General features: G+C 47.3%; 2 protein-coding genes across 2 annotated transcripts; one reads left to right on the plus strand and one right to left on the minus strand.

Moving 5' to 3' along the window:
* Positions 1-133: 133 nt before the first annotated feature.
* Positions 134-9,119, plus strand: PSMC3 (proteasome 26S subunit, ATPase 3). Its single transcript, XM_054826615.1, has 12 exons — positions 134-397; positions 508-588; positions 4,664-4,789; positions 5,544-5,648; positions 5,743-5,805; positions 6,265-6,402; positions 6,529-6,672; positions 6,875-7,023; positions 7,530-7,626; positions 7,773-7,918; positions 8,101-8,182; positions 8,305-9,119. Exons 1-12 carry the CDS (start codon positions 371-373, stop codon positions 8,413-8,415), a joined length of 1,269 nt encoding a protein of 422 aa, XP_054682590.1. The 5' UTR covers positions 134-370; the 3' UTR covers positions 8,416-9,119.
* On the minus strand, positions 8,978-21,619 carry LOC129206777 (transmembrane protein 178B-like). Its single transcript, XM_054826617.1, has 4 exons — positions 21,055-21,619; positions 13,844-13,957; positions 12,454-12,591; positions 8,978-10,645 (listed from the first exon to the last, which is right to left on the minus strand). The coding sequence occupies exons 1-4, from the start codon at positions 21,431-21,433 to the stop codon at positions 10,401-10,403; spliced, it is 876 nt and encodes a 291-aa protein (XP_054682592.1). The 5' UTR covers positions 21,434-21,619; the 3' UTR covers positions 8,978-10,400.
* Positions 21,620-21,940: the final 321 nt, after the last annotated feature.

The raw sequence follows: 21,940 nt of genomic DNA on the forward strand, positions 1-21,940 counted from the left end.
GAGCGCCCCGCCTTCCTCTGCCACCGGGCTCCGCGCCGCGGCCCCTCACGGGTGGCCCTCCTCCGCCGGGCTCCGCCCCTGCCCCGCACCAAGATGGCGGCGGGACCATCACTCAGCAGATTTGGCCGGTAGCACGTGACCTGGCGGCGGTTTCCTCCGCACTACCCGCACCGGCAGATTCGGCAGAGCTGTCGGGCCGCTGTTCGGGCAGCGGGGGCGGAGGGGCCGCGGCGGTGCGCCGAAGAAGAAGAGGGGGCGCGGGGCCCCCGAGCCGCCTGTCCCGCCGCCTTCCGCCCTGCCTCCGAGGCGAGGAGCGCGGAATCTGCCGCCCGGAATCCGCAGTGCTGTGCGCTCGCTGGCTGGGTGAAAGATGGCGTCGGTGTGGGATGAGTCCGAGGTGAGGGGCTGGGTGGCCGCCGCCGGGGTGGGGTGGCGAGGCGGGGGGCAGCGGGTCTGGGTCGAGGCGCGGGTCAGGCCGAGGGTGACGCAGCCGTTGTGCCCCCGCAGGATGGCGTCGGCGAGGAGGTGCTGAAGATGTCCACGGAGGAGATCGTGCAGCGCACGCGCCTCCTCGACAGCGAGATCAAGGTAGCGGCCGAGGGCCGGCAGCCGCGGGCGGGCCGGGGAGTGGAGCGGAGCGGGGCCGGGCCGGGCCGTCTGCCTGCGGCGGGGCCGCCCCTTGGCAGCCCTGCGCTGCTGGTGCTCGGGGCGGGGGGGCGCTTAGCACAGCCATGGGGGCTGTGGGAGGGGGAAGTCTGTTCCACGGCCTGGGTCAGGTAGGATCATCAGGTAACTCGGGTCGGAAGATCTGTAGTCCAGCCTCCAGCTCAAAGCAGGGTCAGCCATAACCCAGGCTGCTCAGAGCTTTATCTGGTAGGATCTTGAAAGCCTCTAAAGACAGAGACTGCACCGCTTCTCCGGGCGTTCTGTGGCACCGCTTGACTGTCCTCGTCAGGATAAAGATTTGCTTTACATGCAGCCTGAACCTCTCTTGTTTCAGTCTTTGTCTGTTGTCTCATCCGCCCACAGCTTTGAAGCATCTGGTTCTGTCTTCTTGATGCCTTCCCCAGTAGTTCTTAGTTCTCTTCTCCAGCTGAACAAGCCCACTTTCCTCAGCTGCTTCTCACAGGGCTAGTGCTCCGGCCCCTGGCCGTATGGGCGGCCCTGTGCTGAATTCAGTCCAGTTTATCAATGTATTTGCTGTATGGGGGGCTCAAAACTGGACAGAGTGCTCTAGATAGGATCTAACAAGTGTTGAGTAAAGGGGGCTGAAAGCTTTTCTCTATCTACTGGTTACGCTCCTGTTAGTACAGCCCAGGATGCTGTTTGCTACCCTTGCTGTCAGGTCACTTTGCTTTTCCTGTTCAGTTTATTGTCCCTGGAGACACCCAGGTCTCTTTCCGCAGAGCTGTCCCCAGCCTGTGTCATTGCAAGGTGCTTTTCCTTCCCAGGTGTGGGGCTTTGCATTCGTCTGTGAATTTTGTAAGGTTTCTGTATGCTATTACTCCAGTCTCCCAAGGTCCCTCTGAGTGGCAGCCCCTGCCTTTGAGCACAGAGACTGCGCCCCCCCAGTTTGGTGTCATCTGAAAACATGATGAGAGTGCACTCCATCCTCTTGTCTGGGTTATTCATAAAGATGTTAAATAGGACAGACCTGGGTGGACCTGTCCCAAGATAGACCTGTTTCACATAGAAGAGCATTTATAACTTTGGTATAAGTTTGTCTCTACTGCCTGATGTTAGCAATATTGAGATAAATTATTTCATAAATTCTACAGAGCAACTTCATCCTACTGCTTCACATTCCACAAGTAATTCTGACTTACATACTTTCTTACTCTTGAAAGACAGGAAAGATAAATGTGTGTCTTGATTTTAAATTGCAGAGTACAGGAAGGACCAAAAGCAGCCTTCTCTATTTTATAGTAAGAGCATCGTAATTGAGAAATGTTTATTGGCACCCTCCCTTCATGCAGTTTTCCTTCAGTGTTTTCCAGACTGTGTTTATTAAATTTCTAAATTTTTTGCATTTTTGTGTTACATATCCTGTAATGGCTCCTGTAATAGTTCTGTCCTGTGAATAAGTATGTGTTACAGCACAGTATTATGCTTAGGCATCAAATGCTTTAAAAAGATGTTTTAAAAAGGTTTTTTAGAGAAGAGTGGATTTCCCTATTAAACAGAATCATGTAGGCCAGTTCAGGTGTAACCAGTTCTCCTGAGACCATTTGGTGCTGCAGTTGCTTCAGTGGGGATCACAAACTGTGTGTTTTCAAACCATGTGACTAACCAGGAAAGGGAGGAAAACGTATGTGGGCGTCAGCCAGACAGACTGAGAAACATCTGTATTGGGTGCGTTACTCTTGGATATAAATGTACTTACTGTTGGACAGTCAGTACAGAACTTCTTTTCTTACAGGTATTTTCTCTTACAGTTAGTGGAATCTAGTCCAACCCCCCTGCAATGAGCAGGGACATCTTCAACTAGACCAGGTTGCTCAGAGCTCCATCCAACCTGACCTTGAATGTTTCCAGGGATGGGACGTCTACCACCTCTCTGGGCAACCTGTTCCAGTGTTTCATCACCCTCATCATAAAAAAAACTTTTTCCTTATATCTAGTCTGAATCTACTCTCTTTTAGTTTAAAACCATTACCCCTTGTCCTATCTCAACAAGCCTGTCCCCATTTTTCTTACCAGCCCCCTTCAAGTACTGGAAGGCTGCTATAAGGTCTCCCCAGAGCCTTCTCTTCTCCAGGCTGAACAACCCCAACTCTCTCAGCCTGTCCTCACAGGAGACGTGTTCCATCCCTCTGATCATTTCTGTGGGCCTCCTCTGGATGCACTCCAACAGGTCCATGTCTTTCCTGTGCTGAGGACCCCAGAGCTGGACACAGTACTCCAGGTGGGGTCTCATGAGAGCAGAGTAGAGGGGCAGAATCGCCTCTCTTGACCCGCTGGTCACGCTTCTTTTGTTGCAGCCCAGGATACGGTTGGCTTTCTGGGCTGCAAGTGCACGTTGCTGGGTCACGCCCAGCTTTTCATCCACCCCCAAGTCCTTCTCCGCAGGGCTGCTCTCAATCCCTTCATCCTACAACCTGTATTTATACCAGGGGTTGCCCCGACCCAGTTGCAGGACCTTGCATTTGGCCTTGTTGAAACATGGGCCCACTTCTCGAGCTTGTCCAGGTCCCTCTGGATGGCATCCCATCCCTCAGGTGTGTCGACTGCACCACTTAGCGTGGTGTCATCTGCAAACTTGCTGAGGGTGCACTCAATCCCACCATCTATGTCATTGATGAAGATATTAAGCAGTACTGGTCCCAGTACGGGCCCCTGAGGGACACCACTCATCACTGATCTCCATCCAGACACTGAGCCGTTGACCACAGTGGTAGTAAAAGCCTCAGAAAAGTTAAATTTATGTAAGGATGTAGGAATTTGAGCTTTCTGTAATGCTACTAATATATGTTTGGTTTGTTTCCTTTTTTCCTATAGAAAGGTTTTATATCTTATCCAAACCTAGGCCAAGGTTAATTCAATCCATAAATTACTGGTCATAAATTGAAAAAATGAGAGGTTCTACAGGGGTATGAAGCTGACCTTGTCACCGTGAGGGCGGTCAGAGAGTGGAACAGGTTGTTCTAGAGAAGTTGTGCAGTCTCCGTCCTTGGAATTTTTCAAGATTCAGTTGGGCAAAGCCCTCAGCAACCTATTGAGAGCCCATGGCTGACCCTACCTTGAGTTGGCAGTTGAACTAGACACCTCCTGAGGTCCTTCTCGACCTGAGTTGTCCTGTGAGTTCCACTGTTTTCCAAAGGACCTGGCTGTCTTTGTGGGGAACAAGTACTGGATATTACTCTGGTGTTGAATGTTTTACTTTTAAGGAGAACAGAAAGTATTTTTCCCCTGTAGAGGCAGGTAATATGTTCATTTCTCATGTGTAGGTCTCGATACATGTGGTCTTGTAGAACAGAACAGCTTTATAAAAATGGGACCTCTCTTTCTCTTTGTTCCAGTGGAAGCACTGGTGGTACATCTCTTTGCAAAGGTGCTGCTCTCCGTAGACACAGCCTCAGTTCTTCCGTTCCCTGTTCATACTTTGTTTACTTTGATTCTGTATTGTGATACTTTTCAGTTTGGGGTTTTTCTGGCTGTTTGTTCCTATGCTATTGCATGTCATCGCTTTGGCGTTCCAGCACACAATTCTTCTTTAAACCCAGCAAAACAGAACTTTAAAATAAGTGTGTGTATATGGATGCATATAGTTATGCACATGTGTGCATATATCTAGTTACCTGTGTATCTGTATATATTAAAAAATAAAACCCAAAACATAGTTGCTTTATCTAGGTCATATCCTTATCTAAGTCATATTGCAACCCTGTAAGCTGATGCACTGATTAGGCTAAGGTTATCCAGTGACACTGGGAAGAAATCACTTAGGGATATTGATTAGCTGGAGACCAGAATGGACTGTGTAGCCTGATTCCTAACCATTTTTGGCTAATTTGCTGGCTTTTCCTCTTTTTATATTCTGTTTCCCTTTATGCCCACTGTTTCCTCAGACTTATGTTTTTATAACTGTTTTACTTTTGGAATAACTTATGAATTTTATCTTGCCTTAGTATTCCTATCTCTTTCTTTTGCATACTGATTCCAGATCATGAAGAGTGAAGTACTGAGAGTGACCCATGAGCTTCAGGCCATGAAAGACAAGATCAAAGAGAACAGTGAGAAGATCAAAGTGAACAAAACCCTGCCATACCTTGTCTCTAATGTTATCGAGGTGAGAGCGGTGCGCTCTTCTGCAGCAATGTGAGAGCTCTGCACAATATATATCGGGAGTGAGAAGGGCAGGGAAACTCGTCAGTAATTTGAGACATGGCGTATTCTCAAACTACTGATGCTCCTGGAGCCAGGACTTTCAGGTTTTTCTGTTGGTTTTGTTTGTGACCTGGAAGTGCGCGTCACTTGCCTGCTTCTTGTCTGGGTCATTCCTGAGGTGTTGGCTGCTGTTCATCCATAGATACCATAGCCATCAGAGGGTGACACAGCCTCGCTTAGTGCAGACTTGGGCATGTGAAATTTGGTACATTTTTTCTGAAATTTGTGACGTGACGAATGAAAAGTGATGGCTGTGTTACTACATCACATCCTTTTTGTAATTCAGTAATTTTGCTGATAGGCCAAAAAAATGCTGACAGTTTTCTATTTTTTAAAAAAGGGTGTTGGTTTGTACTACTGTTTTAAAACTTAATGAACTTAATGTGAGCTGCTGTAATGGGAGGAGAAATTGGTGCCATTAGCTACTACTTTGTTCTGAAGTTCATAGTGTCTTCCTATGCGCTGCTGTGTGCTGCTTCATGAGGAGAGGAAGAAATTAATTTTTATAGGAGAGCTTTAATGTTTTCAGGATTCTACTGCTGATGGATGATGGGAAGTTTTATTTCTCCTACTGCATGTAATTTAGCAGCGTTAATCCTGGGGTCATCCTGCTAGCCTGGTTATGTTGTCATGAAATCTCCCACTCTGGTTTTCAGCTGCTGGATGTTGACCCCAATGATCAGGAGGAGGATGGAGCAAACATTGACCTGGATTCCCAGAGAAAGGGCAAGTGTGCTGTTATCAAGACCTCTACGCGCCAGGTAAGACCCATGTGCCCAGCTAGGTGTGAGGAGTGCTGAAAAGGGCCTTCTCCTAGTACAGCTGGTTTTGCTTACTTTGATTTCTTTCCTACAGACATACTTCCTGCCTGTTATTGGGTTGGTTGATGCTGAAAAGTTGAAGCCTGGAGACCTAGTTGTGAGTGATGCTGTTGTGACTGTTCGATATGATGTTGGCCAGAAAATTGCGTACGTCTTGCCCTTTAGAAAGGAGACAAATCTGTCCAGATTTCTCCAAGACCATTTCTGTACTAAAATTTTAATAAAAAGATATCATGAGTTCAGTCATATTTGTAGTACAGAAAAGTAGTTTGGGGGGTGTGTTCTTTATGTGTACAATTAGGTGCTGAAAATTTAGATATCACCTAGTAAGCTTTCTAAACCCAATCTTTTCTATTGTAAGTAAATCGGACCCTGCTTTTTTAAAATGTGCTAGGTTAGCTGTGGTGTTGTCCACTGTGTCAAGTTGTGGTGATACGATGAGTGCCAATGTCAAAGCTGGTAATTCCTGCATCCTCAAGGTCTAGTGAATCAACTTTGCGTGTTTATTAATTGCTATCTGAAGGGCCTGTTAAAAGCAAAGGACTTGTGTTTACAGGGGGTGAACAAAGACTCTTACCTGATCCTGGAGACTCTACCCACTGAATATGATTCACGGGTGAAAGCCATGGAGGTGGATGAGAGACCCACAGAGCAGTACAGTGACATCGGGGGGCTGGATAAACAAATCCAAGAGGTGACACTTTATGTTTAGTTTCTGGTGTGACTGAGGGCAACAGTCTTTGAACTTCAGCTCAGAGCAGGCAGCCTGGATCTGTGGAGGAGAACGGGTTTATGTATTAATACTTTTCTTTTGCTGTAGCTCGTGGAAGCCATTGTCCTGCCAATGAATCATAAGGAGAAATTTGAAAACTTGGGTATACAGCCGCCCAAAGGAGTCCTGATGTACGGGCCTCCAGGAACAGGGAAGACGCTTTTAGCTCGAGCATGTGCTGCCCAGACCAAGGTAAGAGAAACCTTTGAAAGCATCTGCTGCTGTAGAATAGTACCCGAAAAAGAGTAAGAACGCCTCCAAGGGGAGAGGGATCATACATACAAACTGGTGTTACAAACGCTGCTGGCTTGCTTGTTTTTATTGAGGGCTTTTTGTAGTATTCAGAACTGACCCTGTTGAGAAATGAGGCATAGGATTCTCTTTCACTTCCCAGGCTACGTTCCTGAAGCTTGCAGGTCCACAACTTGTGCAGATGTTCATTGGCGATGGAGCTAAGCTGGTACGTGATGCTTTCGCTCTAGCCAAGGAAAAAGCTCCTTCCATCATCTTTATTGACGAACTGGATGCCATTGGCACTAAAAGGTGAGGTGTAGGCCATGTGGTAAACTTCTCGGGAGCCGCCTAGCAGTCCCCTTTGCCTGTGTATGTGAGGGAAGCCTAGCTTAAAGCATGGCCTATTCACAAACAGAGTGTAAAGCCAATCACAGGTGGATGGCAGTTGCTACAATCTTTGGCCTCATGAGCAAAGTTCATGAGATGTGGGATCTATCTGATAGTCTCCTGCTGTATAAAACTGTTTTCCGATAACTGCATCAGGTACATGGAGATGTTCGCCCTCATTTACTACTTGGGCCTGGACAACACTAGCCCCATTTGACTCTAAGGACATAATAAGACTTAGCTGCTGCTGACAGTTGTTCTAGTCACAGTCCTTACCAAGGTAGGACTTCCTGTAGTTTCAAGGAGAATTTGCAAGACCTTGGCCAAGGAGGGTGAACTGCAGTCATTCCATCTTTTTATGTGAATAAAAGCATAGGGGCAGAGTGGTCAGGTTCATGCTGATCATTTTACCCATGTTTCCTCCTCAGGTTTGATAGTGAGAAGGCTGGTGACCGGGAGGTGCAGAGGACCATGCTGGAGCTGCTTAATCAGCTTGATGGTTTCCAGCCCAACACACAAGTCAAGGTTGGGATCTAGCAGGGTGCTTCTGAGGTCCAGGGTGCTCTAGCAGGGGATGGAAAACAATGTCCAGGGAAGAAGCTTGGTGGATCCTTGGGGAAGAGAGGCCTGTCGTCCAGGTGCCTCAGACTGATGACCCTACTTCTACTTAGGTGATTGCTGCAACCAACCGGGTTGATATCTTGGACCCAGCTTTGCTCCGCTCTGGACGACTGGATCGCAAGATTGAGTTCCCGATGCCTAATGAGGAGGCCAGAGCCAGAATTATGCAGATCCATTCACGCAAAATGAATGTCAGGTATGGAAGAGGAATGGCCTCCTGGGGCTATGTTTGTCACTCATGATGGTCAGGGCTGTGGAGTGGTAGGCGCTCTCTTTGTTGAGAGCTCACCATTGGGTTCTAAGAAAGCTCTGTACCTTGCTTTGTCCATTTGGTACATGTTCTCAGACCTTTTTTCCCCCCCCTCCCACTCATATCAGCCCCGATGTGAACTATGAGGAGCTGGCTCGCTGCACAGATGATTTCAATGGAGCCCAGTGCAAGGCTGTGTGCGTTGAAGCGGTAAGTGTTCCTCTACGGCAGCCAGCACTGATGGGAGGGAAATGTGAAAGCTAGCATGGAGTAATTACTTTGAACTGATGTGGTGCTCACATGCCCTCTCTAAATACTGTCTCGTTGGGCAGGGGATGATTGCCCTCCGCCGTGGAGCTACAGAGCTCACCCACGAGGACTACATGGAAGGAATCCTGGAGGTTCAAGCAAAGAAAAAAGCCAATCTGCAGTACTATGCCTGATCTCTGCCCAGTCAAGGTTGTGGCCTTGGCAGAGGACAGGACTAGACTGGACTGTACCACTTTGTCTGGAAGAAATAAAGCATTTTTTCCCTCTAAAACCAAATCCGTGATGTGTTGGGGCTGTTGCCTTTGCTCGGTGGTTCTGCATCTGCAAAAGGGAAGGCGAGAACCTCCTGTCCTTGGTGCCTGTCATGCTGCCTTTGGAGCCTCCTCCTGCTAGAACTGGATTAAATCCTGCTCTGCTACTTCTGGATGAGGACCAATAGGTTATAGTGCAGTAAGTGTGCTTTGAAATTGATGAACTGTAGCTCAGACAGCATCTCCTGTTTTTACCTGTGCAGCCAGTGAACGGACTATACAACTTTGAAGTCTTTGAAAATGTTGAACTAACACTCATTTTGCAAGGGAGAAGTGAACACAATTCACACACGAATGATGTTTTAACTTTGTCATTTAAACTTAACTCTGGAAGCTTTAACACAATCACTGATACGTATGTGAGCTGTCTGGTGAGTCAGTCTGGTAATTAATCAGAAAGAATTCAAGGTTTCATCCACTGAGCAAGTCTTTCAGTACTTTTAATGCCAGTTGAGAATTACAACTTCCATTTAAAAATTACACTTTTCATAAATACACCGACTTTAGCATTAAGTATCTTACATGCCACTGTATTGTATTTTAAATACAATGTAAACATCTCCAAATGCTGGCCATCTCATCTTTACCTGTGCAGTTTTTGGACACTTGGGAGAGGGCTGGGGATGTGAGGGAAGAAAGAACAGATGACTGAAAGAAAAATGCACCCCAGAGTACTTTGGCTGATGTTCCTGAGTTAGCCCTAGTACTTGCGCTGGTTCTAAGGTCCTTGCTGCTCATTTTGGAGAGGGGGCTTGTTCCAGCGGAGCATGCATGTTCTTGACACACTGTGCTCAGGGGGCATTTGACATTAGAAGGAGGTGAGTGGTGAAGTGAGCAGAAGCCACGCGTTCCTGAGGAAAATACATTGCGGTTCCTTTGGACATTAATATTAGAGGGGGCTATACATCTGCTATTTTAGCAGTACTGCTATTTGAGCTTGGGGAGAATTACTCATCTCCTTTCACAGAACAGGAGTTGCACCCATAAGTTAGTTGGGGGGTGAAAGTTGATCCCTGCAGCTCAAACTATGACATACTGTCAGAAATATACCCTGGCCTCTAGTGGAATAGTTACAGGCTGCATGTTGCATACATCTCCCCATTAAAACAAGGGTATGTTTGTTAGCCAAATGAGTAACCTTACCTGTGTAAGAAGCTGAGGAAAACTTTCCCCCTCCCTTCCTGAAGCCACTAAGAGTATTGTTTTAGAGTCTTGCTGCTCAGTTAACAGCCGGCTCCTTTTGGAAACAGCTTTAGTAACGAGTAAATAGCTGATACCACAGCATAGAATAGCACAGATTTCTGATTTAAATGAATTAATACTAAGAATGGGCTAAATTCTTTGGCCTAAACCTCGGCTTAGATCAAGGTTCTTTTGGGAAATGATGGCCTGAGCCAACACTAGACATGCCTGTTGCAAAAGTGTTCAAGCCAACTTCATGTAGCTCCTTGCCCTAATTTGGGTCTGAGTTACACAGACCTGCAGCAATAGAGTTGGTGCGTAAACATCCCTTACAACTGGACAATAACAGGACCATGGAGGTACAGTTCAAAAAACAGCACAAAAAAAGACACAGCCTTGGACTTAATCCCTTGTAAACAGAAGAAAAACAAATCAAAAGAACTGACCCCCTTAAACCATCAATGAGCAAATTGTCAATAATTCAAACCTGGAGTTGCTTGCAATGTCTGTGTCCGCGATTGGAGGCTGTAGCAGCATCCCACGGGCTGGTATTTCCACAGCTATGGCACTGCTCTCCACCCGCTGACACGCCACCTCTTCCTGGTGTTAACCCACAGCTCTGCCCAGGCTGCGCTTTCCAGAGTCTCTCCTCGCTCCCTCCAAGGTCACACGGCCCCATTTTCTTGTCTGGGTTTTTGTACGGATGCCCGAGAAGTGTTGAGTGATGGGGCCAACGTGCAGAGGAACCCAGCCAGCAGGGTGAGGCCCAGGCCTCCCCAGGCACAGAACATGGACCAGCCATAGCCATGACTGATGTCCTCTGGCAGCCCATAGACGTAGCGAGGATAGCGAGATAACTCAAAATTGATCCCAGCTACGCATGTGCAGAGTGAGATGATACAGCATGTACCTGCAGGAAAAAAGCAAGAGGGTTCTACACCGCCCTCAGACAGGTTAATTATGCTCTGCTTTTTCCCTATGTATTTTCAAAGTCATGAATTTTCAAAATCAAGAATTACCCTCTTTTTTTTTTTTTTTTGTAGTCCTACTCGTCAGTATTCTTACAAGGCGGGGGAAAAAAAAAGCAAAATATGTAGGACTACAGGATACTTCACAAATAGCAACTATTTGAGTTAAGGCAATATTGGTTGTCTCAAACACCATCATGTGTAGTTCATCATGCTTCGATTCTCCTGAGACTTTATTTAATGTCATCGGGCTCCGGATGGTATTTGGGCTGTCTCTCCTATGGAAGGTAAATAGCTGAAGCCCAGGGCTGCAAAGTGCAGCGACTGCTTGATTTCTACTAGGCATGCCCTGCCCTGACTCCTGCCAGCTGTAGCCTAGGCCCGTGGAAAGTGCCCAGGGTTTTGTCATCTGCTACATAGTCACTAAGCACCTGTAGAGAAGAGCAAAAAAAGCCAAAGAAACTTCTAACGCAAGGCATTCTAGTATGTCTGATACACACTAGACTCAAGGTCAAGGTGATCATTTTATTCTCTCCAGCTCTGGGTCTGTGTCTAAATACTGATGACAGCTCTTACTGCTGACAGCATCACGGTGGTGCAGAAGCACTCAAAGGGGACCCAGCCTACCTGTTCCACTTATACTACTTTACTCTCTCATTGCTGCATGATAAAGAAATGAAAATGTTCCCAAAGGAAACTGCAGTTAAGCAGCATATAAGCCGATCAAAGACAGCACAAGCCTAACTTTCAGCCTCTGTCGCATCACATTGTGTCAGCAGGATGGTTTTCTGTGCAGCTCCCCAAAACCACTCCTTGAGACAGCTCACCTAGGGCAAGCTGCACCCCTCCCCCCCCAAGTGGCACCAAACCAGTGTCACGCCTACTTGTTTAATTGATATAGATGCTGTATCACCAAGTTCCTTGCTTGCAGCCATTATCGATGCTGACCCTGGGCCTCCAGGGTAACAGCTCTGGCTTTTACGTAGAGCCTCATTTTTCATACTTTGAAAGTTGCCTATTTAGTGCTTGCAATTTAAGACTCCCCATCCTTGGAGCATCTCAGTAGCTCACCCTTTTGATGCATTTGTTGCTACTAGGCCCCTTTCAAATAAAGACAAAACACTGCCCATTTCTGAACTGAACAATCAAGGTTCAGAAAACCTTTGGCCATGCAGAAAAGTCTGCTCCCAGCCAGGAGAAACAGATCTAACACCCCTGGCAAGCACTGAGCTCATCTCCTTACCATTGGGCCAATGTTCTCCAGGCTTGCCTGGGTTTGAACTTCATTGTTACCCAAAGATGTGAGCATCTTTGAGGAGAAGAAAGGGGCTCTACATTGGGGGGCAGGGGGGTGTGTGTGTTTGTTTGGGGGGGGAGTTTGTTTGTTTGTTAAGATTCCCTGGGGAAAACTGAGCTGAGCTGTCTGACAGGAGCCACAGGATCCACACACTTGGAGCAAGCAAGAGGACTGTGCTCATTGTGCACATGGTCCCTGCGGCTACATGCCAGCTCTCCAGAGCTGAGGGCTCCTGTACATACAGCGGGATCTGCTCAGAGACATGCAAATACCCGTGCAAACGCAGGTCCTGCCCAGGGCCGGAAGTGGTAACTCTGCGCTGTGCTGATGGTTTGCTGCACTCAAGAACTGCTTCATGTGTTTGCTGTGGGCTGACTTTACGTTTAAGAGCACTTCCCCAGCCAGCAAATACGGACTGTGGTGACTTCAGGAGTAGAAGCGAAAGGCTCTCACCTCCCATTAGGAAGAGCAGCCCAGCCACATACTGCATGAGCTCCTGCTGTTTGCAGCAGCCCAGCACACCAATGATCCACCCAAACAGGATGATGGAGACTGCCATGCCAATGAAGCCAGCTGTCATCCTCCGCAGATCTGAGGGAAGAGAAAGGAGAAAAGCAAGGAAGAAGACATGAAGATGGCCGCACCCAGACAGGACAGCCAGAGGAGAGTCCAGACAGATTTAGATTTGCTGGTTCTAAAGTTTATACTTCACCTGTTGACAACTCCTGTAGCTTCTTTCAGGTAGATAGCTTGCCCATTTCACTGAAACTAAGAGAATCCAGCTAACTTGACTCCCCTCTGCTGGGCGCTGTACAACTGGAGAGCATTTCTGTCCTGATCAAGAGGAATACTGGCCAAATACTCCCCAACACACTACAAAAGGGGTACATTATGAATTCAGCAATGATTTGTAAATGTTACTACTGCAAGGGCTTTTTTTGTGTATGTGGTGTGGTTCTTTGGGATGGAGTTGGGTGAGTGTCTGCTGAAAACAGAAATAAAATAGAAATAAAAGAAGTGAGAGGGGATGCTGAAGAGAAGTAAAGGACTAGTGCATTGAAGGCAGATAGTGTGAGCTGAAAAAAGGAATAGCGAGAGGACAGAAACAGACAGCAGATCAATACAGTGCGATGGGAACAACTCCAGTAGCAAGCTTTAAAAAAAAGCTTGGGCATCAGTGATATGAACAACATTTTGTCATCCATAATACAAGTGCTGTTCTTGTCTCTTCCTAGTTCAGTCTCTGGCTGGATTTCCTCAGCACTGAGGCTCACATGACAGGGGCTGGGCAGAATTATGTGAGGCAATAGAACCAGAAAGCAGACATAGAGAGAAGCAGGAGCAGAAAAAAATTATTAAATCATTCTCGGTAACTGACAGGTCAGTCATCTGTGGGGGAAGGACTTGGGCATGAGGCAGCTTGTGGGCCAGGAGCTGGTAACAGGAGGTTGCAGAGACAAACTGAGATGTTCCCTAAAAGAGCTGGTTGCCAAGGAGCAGCACAAGGTCACTGGTGTGCACACAGAAAAACACAACAATATCTATACAGACTACAGCGATGCAGCACCCTTGCTGTAAGCCAGCTAGGAACTGTCTGTCCCCAGATCCAGAATACGATTACACCTTGCAACACACTACACACATGCCTGTATTCCTGAATTCACCGCTTAAGCCCCTCCAAATCTCATGTCCCCTTACTGTCAGCTGCTTGCCCTTCCTCACCAACAAATATGTATTTATGCTTAGAGCCCAGTGACAGCTAGCTGATTCAGAGCCCTCACTTGGCATTGCATTAACGCATTTAGTAACCAAACATTCTTGTATGCTGCTATGGGTTACTTACGGAGCGCATGCCACTCATCCTGCCGGATGGTGTTTGTGATGTTGATGGGTAAGTTGCGAGGCAGAGAGCTGGAGGTGTAGTGGTACTTCACAGCAGTGCAGCGCTGAATAACTCCTGTAAGAGAGACATCACTGTGAAACAGCATGAAACCTGTGCCCTGCACTTGCTGCTCACCCAGGGGAAGCCTTAGTTCAGTAACAGAGCAAATGTAACCAAAAAAGATCTGTTTACTTCAAAGGCTTTGGGGATTAGGAGGAGAGGGAGCCCTGCTACAAAGAACCACCAGCAAGGAGGGAGCAAGGTGCAGACCAAGGCAAGCTCCAGGAATCATAGGATCATTTTGGTTGGAAAAGACCTTTAAGATCATCAAGTCCAACCATTAACCTAAAGCTGCCAAGTCCAACCACTAAACCATGTCCCTAAGCACCACATCTACATGTCTTTTAAATACCTCCAGGGATGGTGACTCAACCACTTCCCTGGGCAGCCTGTTCCAATGATTGATAACCCTTTCGGTCAGGAATGAATAGGTGAAGGTAAACAGTAACAACAGTCACAAAAAACAGCTCCAGAAGCTTTCTACAGGAACTGGTACGATCTCTTTGGGATGGCTGAGAAGACAGGAACATGGCCGAGCACCAACATGACTGCTTTGTCTCTAAGAAGACAGAGCTGAATCACTTACTTTGAAAATTTTGAGTGAATACTGGGCAGTAAACTGCATGGGAGAAAAGTTTTAATTCACTCCAGTATAGTCATTGGCTCTTTGCTCTACTTTTGACGAACAATAGTACTCAGTAGGCTTGTTTCCATTACAGCTTAAAGAAAAGTGTACCCCAGATGCAAATATGAACCTACATGCACACTCTTCTTGAAAGGGATTTTTAGTTTAGAAAATAACCAATAACAGAGAAGATAGTAGAGGGTGGAGAGAGAGGAAGGTGCCTTGCTCTCCCTGTTATAAATAAAACCAGGGTTGGGGGGAGAATAAACATGGATGGTGGGGTGGAAGAGAACAGCCAGAAAGGTAAAACAGCTAAAGAGTACAAAAAGTTCCCCTTAAACAATGGTTACAGGGTCATTACTGCCGTTTGAATACTGGGGCAGAAGAACCATTCAGAAACAATCAGTTGGCCAGTGAGCTAATTAAGCTGGTGAACAATCACTAGTAGGCTGTTGCACACAAGAGGCCCAGCCAATTCCAGCCATCAGAACAGGGAGGGAAGGATTATCTGAATTTCCCCACATTAACAGAACAGTGACATTTATTACTGAGTGGACCAAGCAAACATGTAAAGAACACACCCCAAAAGGGGAAAACTCAAAGCTAGAGTTCCAAAAGCCTCTGAGCAGCAAAACATTTCAAGTGGGCCCCCATCCTCGCCTTGCTTCCCACCACCCCCTTCCCCTGCTGCGGTTCCCCACCACCTCCCCCGACACAGCGATACACCCATACACAGTTGCTGCCCTTCACCTTCAGCCGTTTGCGCTCACCCTGCGGAGCAGTGCACCCTCTTTGCGGCTATTTCAGAACAAGTCTGTAGTGCTGCCTGAGCAAATGGATCAGCAAGACAACCCAGTAACAGAGGATGCCAGGTCATTTGCAAAATGCTCTGTAAGCATCTGAATTAAGAACTTAGGCCATATACAGCACATCACAGTATCTAACTGAATTTCACGTATAACTGTTGACTGAATTCAGTTTCAATACTGACATGATTTACATGTGTTGTTGAGAAATATGTCTATGGTACAAACTAAGGACATCAGAGATTACAAGGCAATGGATTCATTAAAAGTAAGATCTATGCACTTACATATTCTGATTACAAAAGTACTATATATGAAGCAGTATTTTATATAAGAGCAAGGATTACTACTTTTATAGGTCATTAAAAAAACCCAAAGACTAGAGATGTACATCCCTTAGGATCAAAACTATGGACTCCTCAGCTAAAACGTCACTGAGAAAAATCTCTGCTCTGTATTATTACAAGAGTTTACATGTAGACTAAAAGTAAAACCTCTCCACCTTCGTATACAAATCTGGTTATTTAGAAGTTCAAATATCAATTCATTCTGTCTCTGGTATAAAAACTTTACTCCTAATCCTTTCTTCCCAAGAATTCAAAGTGCTAATTTTGTGTACATAACACATAAAATTATATTAAAACAGCAAGTTTGCAAAACAAAGATCTCAGGAGTTAGTGAATTTTAGGGTTTATGCTCAGAGCTGACCTCTAATCCATGGGCTTGGTGACAGCCTTTGATTACACCATCACAAGCCCTTTTTCCAGTAAGATTCCCATTTCTCCGAGAGCACAGGCTGGACCTGCTCTGGTGTGAGCCACCACAGGCAAAACAAGGGAGGCCTCTCTCTGTAGGTCTGCTAGAAAAGCTGGAACAGGTAGGCCAGAAAGTCAGGGGATCAGGGAAGCAGTGAGGGTGATCTCTCAGTGGAATACCTACCCACTTTCTCCCAGGAAATTATAACATGCACCCAGGCAATCCTCAGTAGCCAGATTTTGCATCTGCAGTCACTAGTTCATGCTTCCCAATTTCTGAGTGAATCTCTAAGTCTAATTTGCAGAGATGCTATGCACTCAAATATAGCCAGGGGCTGCATTTAGAGTCATATAACACCTTGTTCTCTAAGTACTCAAGAAAAAAGGAGAAAAAAAAATCAAAATCAGGTTTGCAGTCTCAAAGTTATCACAAAGTCAAAGGTATTTCAAAGGTATTCCAGTAAGTCCTTTATCCTAAGCCCTTACATACCTTAAATCACAGTCTATAAAATAGGGGGAAGCATCCCGCCCTCCATTTCAGAAACCTGCTAGCAAAGGGATTGCGCTTTTGTTTATAGTGCACTCAGACAAGCACCATAAGAAAGCCTGCCAAAATTAAAAACTTTGCCTTCAGGCAAGGGCTTGAATAGAATGGAGTCATGTGGTGAACAACAAGTGAGCATTGTCTTTTTTGGCACACGATTAAGTTGAGAATACAGGACGGAAGGGGGCAGGTGCTTATGTCATTAGTTTTATTACCATAAAGTATATATACAAGAAAAAGGTTACACAGACAGCCTGATCCTAACATTTCTTAGTGGCATTAAAAGAACACTATGAAAGTTACACTGCATGTGCAGTTTTCTTGATTAAAAAATAAACATAAGCAGCAATGAACCGCATCTGGCAGTGTCACATTGACAGTTTCATGGTCGAGCTACATGCCTGTGCCCTCCCACAGCCAACATTGTTTCTCACATCTTGTCCTCAACATGGGTTTTTTCCCCCTCAGGATTGCAACTGCAGATAGGTTCTCCTCCCATACTCTCTTACGACCCTTGGGACTGTGAGTCTCCCTTGACAAGTCCTTTCTCCTGACTGAACCCCAAAGGCTGGGAAAGATCAGAGGACGCCGGCTAGAAATAATTTCTGGACCTCCAGATGCCCAGGCAGAGCACAGACCCCTTGTCCCTGTGCTGCCAGACACCTGGAAACCCAGACCCAGACTTGCTGTGACACATTCAATTTGTAATCCGGGCTCAGCACACCCTGACTTTCAGTTTAGTTTTTGTTTCTCTCTAACTTTGAAACATGCAGGTTTTATTCTCTACACTGCCCATGTGCCAGCGTTATGAGGAGGAAATTGAGGGGTTCTCATTTTCAGTTCTGCTACCTGGCCCAGCCCTATCTTAGAGCAGTTTGGCTCTCACACAGCCAGAACAGACCCTCTCCTCCTCACCATGAGCAAGACCAGGTTGCAGCCATGGGCAGTTAACATTGAGCTACCACGTGAGGTCCAGCCCTCTCCTCCTTCGTGACCAAATGGCCACTGAAGCTCCCTGGCCTATTCCTACCATTTCTGCCCAGGGTTGTGGAAAGCATCACAGCTATGGGATCACTCTGTCCACATGGTCACCCAAAGGCCACTAGATCTGGTAAATCAATATTCCTTTAAAACACCATGATAACTCTTATAGTCATATTTATTGACAGATCACACTTACCAATGGCCATGACCAAACAGATTGAGTTTATTCAATATGCCACTATAATAGATGCTCTACAGACCTCACAGTCATCCCTGTAACTATTCCAATTTATCATCAGTTGGAAAGGACGGGAAGCACAAACACCAGGACTGAGCAGTTTTCTCTTAAGGCCCTCACATTACTGCCATGAACTGTTGTGTTCCTCTGCTTAAGCATCCAGTGGTGGTTCTCACTTTCACAGCTACATCATGGTAGTAGAAGTCATTTCTGCCCAGTATATGTGGGAAGTACCAGCCCCATCCCAGAGTCTTTTCAGAGCAAGTTGAAAAGCAATGAAATCTCCTGCTTATAAACAGTGATAAACCTTTTATTTTTTAATTCCTTCAATTTCCTGGTGTTAAAATGCATGTTATTCAAATGAACCCACCAAGTTATCCAAAGCAGCCTATTAGAATGGATCTTTCCTAATTAATCATTTTTTACTGTCATGACTCTGTAAGCAACACTTTTTTCATATTAATAGAGAAGACCACTAAACAGCATATAATAAATCCCTGCAAGACCTCATTACTTAAGAATTCTCCATGCAAAAGGTTTTTGTAGCAGCATGAGATACGCACTGTGTAATCCACATAGGAGAGGCTCTACAAGGTGATGTATAGTGCTCAGGTTCTTACTCTCACAGTCCCTCCCTACACACACACAAATCCTTTTAGTTTCCCCACCAAGTGTTTCAGCTCTTTGGCTGCTGTCTTTTACTCATTACTAATCTCCATTTGCCCCATTTGGTTTGTACATTATTTCTTCTTTTGCCTTCTTAATCACATTTTTAAAATGAAACTATCTATTTTTTCATAGTTCCAAAATAGTGATTTTGCATTTTAAGCAAAATCCCACACATCATTCCTCTCTTACATTTAAAATTTCCCACCTCTCAGTTTTGTGCTACATTTTTGACTCCTGCTTTTTCCTTTAAAATATATCAAGTTAATATATTTTACATTTTAAAATATATATATATGTTTGAGATATATAAATGTATGCAACATCAGCTAAAATGCTCAAGTATGAAAGCTTCCACTTCGTATTTACAGCAGTAAATACAAGGACTAGAAATCCATGGAATTATCTAAATGGATAAGGGTACTTAGGGACTTAGTCATTTATTCAGAATTCAAGAGAAATGCAGAAAGGAAAGAAAACATATTCCAGAGGTACTAGAAAAATGGAGAGTATAATGCCAAACCAAAAATTCCACAGGACTGGCCCTCAAAATAAATTTACTTCTCTGTCACTAAAAGGCTATAAAAATCTGGAGTTTAAGAAATACATGGAGGCATCACACATCACCAAAGAGCTAGCTGAAAACTTACTGCAAATAGAGGAGAAAGTAGGACTTTCAGATGTGCACAGCAGTCACCTTCAGCTCAGCTCACACTAGGAAAAAAACGTCCATTTTTTCTTTTTCGAAGCCCCAGATCTAATATCATGCTCAAGAGAACAACTCAGCCACAGCCACACCTGACCGTCGGCCGGAAAAGGCTGCTTAATCACAGTTGTCAGAGAAAAGAAAGACACAGCAGGAACAAGAAAAGGCTGCTAGTAAAGCAGGTCAGGGGAAAGGATAAGAAGAGAGTCATATCTATTTAAAGATCTGGCTCTACAAGAACTATTATTAATAATTTCCCCCATAAGATAACGCATAAATCTTTACAGTTGCAACTGCAGATCTAACAGGCAAAGAACATGAGGAAAGCAAGGCTTGTAGGGAAAGGCAAGGTCTTTTATTAGAACAGCTGAAGAAAAAAAGAAAGTAGAAGGAAAACCTTTTGGATTCAGAGTCCCTCCGGTTTTACACATCAGACCCTGAGGAAGATCATTCACCACCCTGTAATGCCCTCGTACATGCAGAATGCAGACTCTAGCCTCTCTGTCTGACCACTGGAGTGTTGGGAAAATGCCTCAGAAACAGAAGTATCGAGGACCAAACTAGTATTCTTCCCATCCCTTCCCCCAACCTTTGCTAATCTTAATGGGAGCTGAAAGCATTTGGCTTGATGTGAAACAAAAAAATAGATAAATATTTTACATGACAGGCACAATTAATAGAAAGAAATTAATGAGCTACCTTTTAGTGAAATGAGATCAATATGGAAATAAAAATGAAAATTCATAAAATGAATCCTAGGAGATTGAATAGAGAAAGAAGCTTCTAAAAGTAAGAATCACTGCTGTGCATTGCAAAGAACAGACAAAGACGAGCTGAGCTTCACAGTGCCAGTCTATCCATCCTCTGCTGTGCAGGACTGGCGTCACAGTTGGAAGCCACACTGAAGAACTGCTCCCACTTTCTTAAGATAGCATTTCCATTTTGTGCCTCAATGGAAGCATTTCTCCCAAATCCTACTTTCCCTGTGCTAATAGGTACCTGCTGGAACAGTAAGTCCTGTTATTTATCATTAACCATACACAGCATTTCTTATCCTAAGCTTGTTTTATATGTCATTTATTTTGACTTAATGGGTCCGACCACTACATTATTTGTACTATCCAGTCCAGGAATTCTATTCATACTTTGTGAACTGCTTGGCTTTGTATCGTGTGCCACAATAGTAGAAGATCCACAGCTTTCTTTCCTGTGACACCTGGAGCCCTGAGTGACATCTGCCACCATGAAGGCCTGGCAATCCACTGCAGCAACGAGAACTTACCCATGCTAGAACAGGAACAACAGGTCCCTTTCCTCTTGCTGCAAACATTACAGAGCCATAAACAATACTGTACATTTCTCAGTACTCAATAACAAGAAGGCGTCAGAGTTAGGAGAATGCCCACCTGAGACCCTGCTCAAGTGTCAGGCCCTCCACTGGGCCACAGAAGGGGCTCTCCGAGGACACGGTCCCACCCAGCAATGCAGCATTTTAAGCAGACAGGGAAGTGTACAAGACCCCGGGATCGGGTCAGGGATACGCTCGCCGCTTCTCGCATGCCAGGAACACCTGGAGCCCCAGGGGCCGTGCGAGGCTGCATCCGCGCCCTCCCGCCGGGCTGTTCACGCCGCAGCAGCCGCGGCCCCGCCCGCAGACCCGGGGCCCCGGCCACACCGCGCCGGCAGCCACGCTCAGCACCACGGACAGCGGCGGGGGTCCCTCTGCCTCCCCGCCGGGCCGGGGCCGGGGCCGCTGCCCGGGCCGCCCCCACCCCCCTGTCGCCGCACCTTTCCGGATGAGCTCCTCGCTGTCCGGCTCGTAGCCCGCGCGGTGGCAGCGCCTCCAGAGCCCCGAGACGGTGGAGTTGAAGCGGCGGCCGCAGTGCGAGTCCAGAGCGGCGGCGGCGGCGGCCGGGGCGGGGGCCGGGGGCCGCCCGGGCAACAGGGCCCTCGGGGGCCGGGCGCGGAGCGGCAGGTGCGAGCTGGGCGCCGACATGGAGCCGGGCGGGTCGCTGCGCTTGTGGCCGAAACCGCGGCAGCGCTCACGGTGTCGCCGCGCGTCCGTCTCGTACCACGAGTCGGTGCCGATGGCCACGGCCAGGAGGGCGAGGGCGGCGGCGGCCAGGAGCAGCCCGGAGCCGCTCAGCGCCTGAGCCGCGGCCGCCATCTTACCGCGCCGGGGGCGGCAGGGGCGGGCGCTTCCCCTGCAGCCCGGCTGGGGGCCTCCGCTCGCCGCGCCGCCCCCGGAAGGGAAACGGGGCCAGCGCCCCCCGCTCCCCGACACCGGGCCGCGGCAGGCGCAGCTCGAGCCCCTGTCCGACCTTGGTCCTCACCGGTGCAGCCCCCCGGACACTCCAGGCCCGGCCTCAAGGGGGTCCCGGGGCCGGTCGTCACCTCGAGGGACGCCGCCCCCCGCCAGAGCGTCCGGCGAGTGGGCCCAGCCCCGGCTCCTGCTCCGCGGCACGAGGCCCCTCATGGCCCGCGCGCGGGGCAACGGCCGCGCTAACGGCCAACGATGGCCCGGCCGCGCGCAGCAGAACGGCCTCGGGGACAGTCCGCCTCTCACCCCGGGAGGCGCGGGGTGCCCCGGGCCGGCCGTCGGGCAGGCGGCTACCAGGGGATGACCGGCGGGGGGGGAAGGGGAAAGAGGGGCCCTCGACCGTCTGCGCGGCCT

The sequence above is a fragment of the Grus americana genome, chromosome 5, assembly GCF_028858705.1.
Source record: "Grus americana isolate bGruAme1 chromosome 5, bGruAme1.mat, whole genome shotgun sequence".
Taxonomy (NCBI): Eukaryota; Metazoa; Chordata; class Aves; order Gruiformes; family Gruidae; genus Grus; species Grus americana.

Coding starts and splice junctions, on each gene's coding strand:
- PSMC3 (XM_054826615.1), top strand. CDS start 371: ATGGCGTCGGTGTGGGATGAGTCCGAG. Junction 5,649..5,742: donor TCAAGACCTCTACGCGCCAG/GTAAGACCCATG, acceptor TCTTTCCTACAG/ACATACTTCCTGCCTGTTAT. Junction 8,183..8,304: donor AGGCTGTGTGCGTTGAAGCG/GTAAGTGTTCCT, acceptor CTCGTTGGGCAG/GGGATGATTGCCCTCCGCCG.
- LOC129206777 (XM_054826617.1), bottom strand. CDS start 21,433: ATGGCGGCCGCGGCTCAGGCGCTGAGCGGCTCCGGGCTGCTCCTGGCC. Junction 13,958..21,054: donor CGAGGAGCTCATCCGGAAAG/GTGCGGCGACAG, acceptor TCTCTCTTACAG/GAGTTATTCAGCGCTGCACT. Junction 10,646..12,453: donor GCTGCTCTTCCTAATGGGAG/GTGAGAGCCTTT, acceptor TTTTTCCTGCAG/GTACATGCTGTATCATCTCA.